General features: G+C 46.3%; 1 protein-coding gene across 1 annotated transcript; it reads right to left on the bottom strand.

Annotated features, from left to right (window-relative positions):
• Positions 1 to 1749: 1749 nt before the first annotated feature.
• On the bottom strand, positions 1750 to 8488 carry LOC128725363 (HEAT repeat-containing protein 1 homolog). The gene is made up of 4 exons (XM_053819104.1): positions 7326 to 8488; positions 6984 to 7249; positions 2202 to 6906; positions 1750 to 2063 (listed from the first exon to the last, which is right to left on the bottom strand). The coding sequence occupies exons 1-4, from the start codon at positions 8486 to 8488 to the stop codon at positions 1871 to 1873; spliced, it is 6327 nt and encodes a 2108-aa protein (XP_053675079.1). The 3' UTR covers positions 1750 to 1870.
• Between the last annotated feature and the right edge of the window lie 1143 nt (positions 8489 to 9631).

The following is a 9631-nucleotide window of genomic DNA, read 5'->3' as shown; positions in this document are numbered from 1 at the left end:
TTGTCCCTTCTGTGCGAAACGGAACCATGGCGTTCGTAGTCGGTTTTATTGTTTTACTTGCTGTTTCGGAAATATTAATCTATTTTTAATGGAGCAACAACGTCGGCCCAGACTGACACTATCCGCTGGGGGAACGGAAAACGACCTAATACACCGGTGACTAGGCAGAATGCGAAACGGTTGCCCATACCTCCACACAATGTCTCGGTTGGCTCACACGCCTTTCACGCGGCTAGTCCTGTAGGCAAGGCGCACATACATACACGAAACTGTTGCAATATTGGATTATGGGCCTCTATCCGGCAAAAGCTTAAGAACGCGCACTCATATCACTCATCACATATCAAATCAGCAGAGCATGCAAAATACAAGCCACTAATCGCCAAAAAGTACACCATAAACACCATGAACAGACGTTTCCGAAGCTTCACGGATAGAAATTCACACTCTAGTAAACGAGAAACCACTCTTACGTTGCAATTACACGTAAATGGATCGCTTCACATCAAGAAATGCAAAAACACGTGCATCGCCCCCGCGTATACTTTGGATCGGTCGAGTGCAAAAGTGTGACTAAACCGCTTAAATGTTACCACTCTCCCGTTTCGCAGGTGACAGTCTCACTACCACACAGCAACGGAGTAGAGCAGTAAAGATTAGTAGTCAAATTTCTAAAGCATGTCAATATTTACCAGCATCATTCTCGTGGCCATGTGGTGGGCATCATTCACCGACGACGACCGTATGCCGTAGTGTTGAGTAGTTTTGAGGGAGATCTATTATCGCGCCGCTTATAAATATTACGTTGGCCTAACATAGTTCAAGCCGTAGTTGGGACACAATACAGTACATTGTTTTCTCCGGTCCGTACGCCAAGCGAAGGTGAGTGAGAACATTGGGTCATGGTGGGTCTCCCTTTAGCTTCTAAAACCGGGCACCGTACTGCATCACTTTAATCCCCTTTGGTTTGTTGATTCCTTTTATCTCCATACGATGGCTAGATAGGCTGGAACAACTAGCTGCTGGAGAGTCTGGGGAAGATTGTACTCTAAGAGTTTTGCTTCTTTTACGTTTTACGTCGTGATAACCTGCACGATAACTCGTATCAACCGGCGTCAAGTTTTGTCCACGGCACTCTCCTGGATGCATTTTAAACGTTCACATCCGTGGCCCGTGCAGTCGTGGAGATGTGAATCAATGACGAGACAAAACAAACTGGCCAACCACAGGCGTGAGCAATCGCTTAAAAACATTGGTACCGCGCGATTTTACAAGCCAACACTATGGAGCTTATTCAGTTGTTAGCTTTTCGTCAAACGCACTAAACAACCGCTCTTGCTGTTGGAAAACATCAGGAACAAAGATTAAAATTTCTCTTTAAATTTATGTGAAGCTTTCTTAATTTTTCCTCAATTAACATAATTTTTCAACATTTTATATCAATTTATACTAATTTTTCCTCAGGTTATATAAATTTATCCCAAACTGAATAGTTCTTCTATTCTATAAAAAACGACAACGAAATTTGCTTGTATACTTTATGCAGAGGTAAATGTACCCCAAACGCCATGTGTAAAATTATTTCCACTTGTTGCAGTACTCACGTTGCAGTTTGAGCAATACTCACGATGCATTGCTGCTGTCTGCATTGCAGTCGACGTACTCAGTGAATTTCAATTTATCAGCACTTTCCATCGATTAGTAGAACAGAAAAACGGTATCCTTTATAATTTTAACCTCCACTTTATTGTACCTCAAACATTCCAGTTCCTTGACGGAGACCAAACTATTCACCGAAAGACGATTGCGAACGGCAAATGTCAAGCGTCGCCTAAGTGTAGCCATGGTTACGAACTTTCTTTGCCTACTTTTAGAAATAACTCTGCAAGTCTTCACCTGTCGCACGGCCAATTTCACGGCATGAATGGTGAACCGCTTTTTCAACGTCCTCATTATCGTCTTCCATCAGTTCCGCCAGGAACGGAATAGTTTCCGGTAGCAACGGCGCGTAGCTCTCGCCCAGCTTTCGCGATATTTCTGTGCACGCCTCCAGTGCGAATAATCTGCGGATGTGAGCGCGAATGGAGACGAGAAGCGAAAGGAAAGAAAAAAATAATAATAAAAAAAAGATAATGATTATTGCCGCACTTTAGCACCGCGCCATCATCGCCCGGGACAAGGCTATACATCACATCCTTTACCTTACATCCGCTTCGTTATTGCGCGTTTTCATCAGCACCTGATAATTCAACTGGCGCCACAGCGAATCGTCCATCACGGCCACAGCCATCTGAGCGAGACAGTCGATCACCAGGCTGCGAATTTCTGTATCCTGCATAATGAGCTCGTTTTCCAGCTGATCCGTAACCGGGCCCAACAGCATATCGAATCGTACCGCATTTATAAAGTTCTGATTATCGTACAGTACGATGCTGTACAGCGTTTTTAGGATGTATCGGAGAAGCATCACGTTTTTCGAGTTTATAGGGAAGTGGAGCTCCTTCACTTCCTTTCCGTCAACTTTGGCGCTATTGGTTGCGTTCAACAATTTCACGCCAATGGCCACCAAGTCGCTAGCAAACAGTACGAACAACGATTTCAACGCTTCCGCCACGTGGCAGCATACGTTGAAGAACGTAATGGCGCGATCATTGCTGGCGGTTTCGCGTATAGACCATTCGAACACTTTATAGAACAACGGGCGGAAGGTGCTTTCCGACAGCTTCAAAATTAACACCACAAACGCCTGGATGACGTGCGCTTCCGCTGTGTCTATAGCCGAGAGCGAGAACGTATCCGAGCTAGAGTTGTAGCAACGGAACTGCAACGCGGTCAGGAATAGCTCCGTCACCTCGCCCTGGATGGCAGCAAAGCTGCTGGATTTCATCATTTCAAACGCCTTCGAAAGCAGCTTCATGAGAGGCCCGATAGCCTCCAGTTCCCTGGCCTCGATCAATCCGTGGTAGCATTCCTCCACCGCTGGTAGCAACACACGCAGTGTAATCGTGCTCGAGAGGTTGTCCCAAATGAGCACCAAACGCAACAACATGTTGGCTAGCCGCGGATCGTTGCGTTTTTCGATCATGGCGTAGAGTTTCGTCAACCCAAACAACATCGTTGGTAGGTACGGCGAGAGGAAACGTGACAGCGAATCAACGATCTTTACCGTCAGCAACACGATGCTGGAAGTAAGCATATCGAACGGTTCGTCCGACAACAGCTGCGCGTTAAGAAACTTGTTCAACATCGGCATAAACTTTGGCAGATAACTGATCGAGTACGGTCCGAGGTTGCTGCACAGCTCCCCGATGCAAAGGATCAGCGAGGCCAGTGTTTGCGTGTTGGGATTTTTCTTATACCCGTGCAGCTCGTCCATCAGTGAGGCCAGGATCGATTGAACCTTTTTGGTGTCATACTGCGTGAGGATCTTCGACAGGTGACGCAAAGCAATGTAGCACAACTGCACGATGACCATCCGTTCGAAGGATGTTCCAACGACCGGCGCCTCGTCGTACATGTTTTTCACCAGTCCCATGATCGGATCGAAAAGCTTCACCAACCCTGGATAATGCTTTTCGATGAAGTAATCCTGTTTGTACTGCAGCTTGTTGTTCAGCAGCTCGATCACCTTTCGGCGAACCATCAAGAAGCGATGGTTTAGCAGCCCATGCACAACGATGATCAGCGTATCGGCTGAAAGTAGCGAAATGGTACCTTCCAGAATATCGTAACAGTTGTTCAACATCGCCCGCCAGTAGTACGGTATTTTATCGTCACTGTTCTCAGCCTTCAGTCTGTCAATCTTCTTCGAAACATCGTTCACGTACGTCAGGATGCCCACGATTAGGTTCTGGTAGTACTTCTTCATGCCAAGCGTTTCCTCTTCATTCAGCTGGGCGATTTTGTTGATTACGAACACCGACGAGACAAGCCCACCAACGAACTGCACCAACAGGTACTTGAAGTGCTTCAGCTGACGTGCGTCATGAGACTTCACGCTGAAGATCGTCGATTCGCCGACGTCCAGTTCCATCGCGTGCTCAATACCATTATCCTTCTCATTAGCATCCATGGGCAGATCGCGCAAATAATCAATGAGATTTGTGCATGTCTGAATGATGACGGTGGGTTCGAATTCACGTGCAATTAGCAGCGCCACCTCCATGCGCCGGGATAGTTCGCTTTTCGACAGCTCAGCTTCAGCACGTGATTTAGGTTTATTTTTCTGCTCGGCCTTGTGCCCACCCTTCATGACATCCGATTCTATCAGCACACCCAAGAACACCCACAGGTACTCGTTGGCACCGAGCGTATTGATCAGCTTCACATACAGCAGGATACGGCGGTGTTCCGGCACGTCCAGTATGATGTCGGAAAATATCTTTAGTATCGGAATGACCTGTTCAATGGCATTGTCCGTTTTACCAGCGTTTCCGCCGTGAGCGATCGTTGGAACGATGCTCTCGATAATCTTCGAAATGATCTGGAAGCTGTACGCGTCGTCCTGCCGTACGATCGATGATCCAACGAACGTAAAGATTTCCATCATATTGTGCAGCACCTGATCTGGCACGTAGCGTGCAACGTGAGCCAACAGCAGCAGAGCGTGATGGTGCGTTTGCGGATTCTGTGTGCCCCGGATGCATTGCACAATCTGTTCAACCTTAAATACGCTGCTACCCTTTGTGAACGGTGATTCGCCCTTGCTATTCGCTTGCTCAACCTTTTGGATGCAGTGTAGCAACAGCGAAAGGACGATCTGCTTAACATATTCCACCACCGATTGTTCCTCGAAATCGAGACAGTATTTGAGGCACTCAAACAGCTTCGGTAATAGTAGGTGAGCGTTTTCTAGGTTTTTCTTGTTTTGCAGATGCTCAAGCAACGTCACGCCACACTTCCAAGCCGTTGAGGACAGGACACGTTCGGATGGGGCAACTGCAATGATAGCTTTACGAGACGGTGTGTTACCACCGTTAGCCGAACTGGGATGCCCGCTCTCATACATCGCACTCAGTAGATCCACTACGAGTTCGGCGTCGATAGAGTGGTTTTTGAATAGCTTCGCCGTCACTGCATTCGTTTCCGGATAGTCCGACATTGTGGCTGAGTGGACGATGCCTTGCACCACCTGTTTAGCGTACGCCTTTGGCAGTGTTTCGAAGATGTCTCCACTTATCGCCTCGATCATCATAGTGGCTGGGGTGCAGAATTTACGTTGCGCCGGCAACACCAGCGGTTTGTTGCATTGAAGGGTCAATGTTACTAGACACTTGCATACCTCACTACGGACTAGCTGCTCGGTGATACCCAGGTTAAACCGATCGATCACCAGCTGCAGGACCTTTGATTCATACATATCGAACGACACTCGATCCTTGCCATTGATTACGGAATCCAGTATCGTAACGGCTTTGGAGGCCGATTGCTCCAGTACGTGCGAGTTGTCGAGCAGCTTTATGAAATCCATTATACCACACACGATGTAGGGCGGTGTACCAGGATCGACGGTGCGTTGCATAAAATACTCTATTGCCGATTGATACTTATTGCTGTCTTCGAGGCAAAAGATCGTAAACATTACCAGCGAAAGCTGCTCATCGTCCATTATAAGCTCTTCCCTGTGTTTTAGCAGCTTCACGAGAAACTTATTGAATGCTCGCGATAGACCGTTTTGGCTATCAAATCCTGCGATCAACTTGATGGTTTCTACCGCACATTCCCGCACCACCGACACACGGGATGTGAGCGCTTGTAAAACGTTCACAAGCGTGTTCGTCGAGATGACGCACACATCCTGTTGCAGGATGTTATTCAGCAGTCGCTGGCAGCGAATTTGCAGCATCGGGTTGACAAGCAATTGCAGTGACTCATCCTTCGACGCCTGGTTGATCAGATGCACGGTGTAGAAGTGGGATAGAAACTCGACCCTACTCTCCACCTTGGGATACAGCTCCACCAGGAACTGTCTCAGAAGGTTTTCGAACAATGATCGCACTTCTTCGTGCGCCTTTTTCGTCGTACAGTATCGCTCGATTAGCACAGTGAACATTCGCAAGCGAAGCTTCAGCGACACACTTTGGCGTTCGAAATTCATTTCCACAATCGGATCGAACTTCACGCATTGTATGATCTTTTTAATCGGAATCGTGATGAAGTGCAACGGCAGTTTACCGTTTTTCAAACACTGCATATCGGAAGTCTGTGCGTATATGAAGTGGTGGGTTTTCAACTGCGTGATGGCGTACATGAGCACCTTATCCGCTAGTTCTACTGAGCAGGGAGACGGCAATGCGTCCGTAAGTAGCTGTATGTTGACACACATCTGCATTGGATTCGTGCACTGACCAGCTTGTTCCAGCGTGGTAAGTATCGTTCTGCAGTTTTCTGCTTTGCCGTAGAACTGAGCGGACATATACTTTTTTCCAAAGCTGGTAGAAAACAGCTGCTTGTTGGTTTCCTTTTCAGCCTGACGATCTCCCAATGGAACATTAAGCGGATAGAGCGAAATGATTACGCGATTTACATCCACACTGCCATAAATCCGTTCGTCGGTGAGTAGCGTGATCAGCTGGGATGTCACTGGCTTCCAGCGTTGCTGATCCGTGACACACTTTAGCACTAGATTGCTCAACTTGATAATCAGTTCCTCGGCGCCAACAACGTCCACTAGATCCTGAGGAGCGATGTCTAGCAAGTGACGTATAACCTCGCAACTTTCGTCATTCAATCGCTCCAGAATGCTATCCCGCAGCAGTTCCCTCTTGCCGCGATCCTGGGCCATAATGTTGCGCATATTGACCACCAGATATTTCACCGCATTCGCACGTATTTCAGCGTTGACGTGGAAAATATTCTCGAAAAGTTCCGTCGACTCGCCATTGTGCGACACCTGCAGCAGGAAATCTAGAATGGGAACGCGCAAAGCAAAAACCATTACGTTCAGTTGGGACGTTTGCCTTAAAATATCCCTCTAGACCCACCTAGCACATTCCGGAGCGCGTTCTGTTTCTTGTCCGAGTACTGGCCCTGGGCCTTCATAATACGCTTTACGACATTGTCGAAAGCGGTCGGATACCGCCGTTCGAAGGTTTTCAGGAATCCTGAGTACCACTTCGTCACCGCCTGATCTGCATTCCCAAAGTCCTCGGGTTCGCTATCAATCTCTATCGTGATGTTATCCAGCGAATGTCCATTCTGAGCTACTTTGTTCCCCTTTTTCGCGGACACGTACGAGTTAAGCATACACCTGGGAAGGAAGAAACATTGAAGTGGTTCGATAAATGGACCTGTGAAAACCCAACGGGCTCGCGATCGGTTCTTACTCTATGATTTCTTCCGCTTCGCCATCAGTCAACTGGATTTCAAGCTGCAGTTGCTCACAGAACGCACTGTACGTGTGGCTCGATTGCGGTTGTTTAAGGCAGCAAATTTGGCTGAGACATTTTCCCAAAACTTTCCGATAAATCATGATCACATCGGTCCCTTCATCTTTGAGGGCACCCAGGGACTGTGGAAGCCATTTACAACGTACAATTGTGTTAATCAGATCGTCCGACAGCGTGTTCAGCTGCTCGTGTTGCGTTTGAAAGATGACCACCAGCACCATGGTCGCTTCGGTGGTCATAGACGGCACAGTGCAGATCCGCTGGATTAACAAATCTAGCTTGCGCGGGGCAAGATCCGCCTTCGTTGCCATATGGGCGATGATCATGTATGCACAGGCTGTGAAATCGATCGATCTCGATGCAATGCCATAACTGATCGATTTCATTACGGGTGCCACATAGTCTACCGTGATGGTGTCGAGGCTATCGTAAACACCCAAAACGATCGAACAGTAGAACGCATAGGATGCCTGCAGTACATTTGCCTTACTGCCCAGTTCTTGGGCTGCCTGATACACGAAGGTTGAAATTTTCTTCAAGTACGTTGGACGCCTAACGCAGTGTTCGATGATCGTTCGCTTCGACAGTGGAACGCCAGACTCGCCGACAGATGCGACGAATGACAACGAATCGTGCTCCGAGAGTTTCATGGTTTGCAGGCACCGAACAAAGACACGCGTCTCATGGTATGGCAAAATAAGCAACACAAAGTCCTCGAAGTTGTACTTGTGAATTTCAAAGCGACGTATCAGCCACTCCAAGCATTTGTGGGCCGGCTGTAGCATAAAGTACGGTGAGAGATGGAAAAAAAATCGCCTTATGCTGTCATTCAGCGCAGCGTTCACCGACTTGTCTTGGACGGAACGCTGCAATTCGATGGAATTTTTATCAAACAGCGTTGCCTCGAACTGAGCAAATGCTCCGTGCATTTGCTTCAGCTCCTCCAGACCGCTAACACCGATGTCGTAAATGACTTCTCGATCCTTGCTAGCGGCCTCCTTCGCGTCGAACAAGATTGATGCCTGCTTCCGGACATCCTGGAACGAGGACGTTTGTGGCGCTGCTAAGCGTTTTAGCTGTGCTGCTAAACTGGTTGCCATTGCCTAAATGTGCGGCAATAATCTCGAAAAAAAAGCACTGAAATCAAAACAAACAAATGAGATAAAGCGAATGCCATCAAACGAGAAGTATAATTAGGCGCACAGCAAGGTGAATGTTATTAAAACAGCTTGAAAGTCCTTTCATTAGTGTTCAGAAGAAAGTTCTAGCTTGGAAACTTAACGTGTAGAAGGCCAATTGGACCGTCTGTGAGCTGTACGATATGCTTCATGTTGTGCAATGTTGTGAATAAACACACATGGCTTCAATGGGTTGGTTATGCCACATGGACAGTTAATTGAGATGCATTTACACTATAAATGGATTGCAGTAGGCCTAGACTCCTGTGCAGGCTAATGCACCAGACAAAAAAGCACGTGCTGCTCTTGTTGTTATTTACTATGCCGAGCGGCGTTTGTACAGTTCACAACACGTGGTTCGTAGGTAAACACGATGTTTGAAACACGGTGCCGGTTTTGATAATTGTTTAGTACCCTTTTCGAACAAGTGTACAACGAAAGTTAATACCTTGAAAAAATGAATAAAAATACACTTTTTACGACACAATTAATATATCTTGTAAACTGAGCTCCTTTAGTTCATCATGCACGCTGCAAACACGCGGCTGTCAAAACAATAGTCAACATAACTGCGTCAAAGTGGTGTATCCATAAACGGGCTTAGCAGAATCACATAAAATTTGAAATAGTATTATTATAAATTACTTTTAATTTCTTTTTAGGTGATTTAATCATTAAATTATAAGTCAAATGAAAATATGTTTCTGTACAAGTTGAAATTAAATACGGAAACATGTCTTAAATTGTGTATGCGTGAAAAAACCCCTATGTGCTATAAATAAGCTCAAAGAAATTGTCTATAACCATCATACTCTAGAACACCAAAAATATGATCATTTCAAAACTAGTTAACTTTTTTTTTGCAGAAAGTATTAACACTATAATAGAATGAATTTTTGAATAATCATGTGGGATACATGTTAGCAAACGAAAATTCAGCCTAAACGATATCTAAACCCATCTCTTTTGACCTAATTATAGTACTAACCACCATGTGCTGTAACACGACCAAGCTCAGTAGTGACATCTAGCGGCGAGTAGCCAAAGCTGGTAATGTATTCGTTT

This window comes from Anopheles nili, chromosome 3 (genome assembly GCF_943737925.1).
Source record: "Anopheles nili chromosome 3, idAnoNiliSN_F5_01, whole genome shotgun sequence".
Classification (NCBI taxonomy): Eukaryota; Metazoa; Arthropoda; class Insecta; order Diptera; family Culicidae; genus Anopheles; species Anopheles nili.
This window is presented reverse-complemented; position numbering and strand designations above follow the sequence as displayed.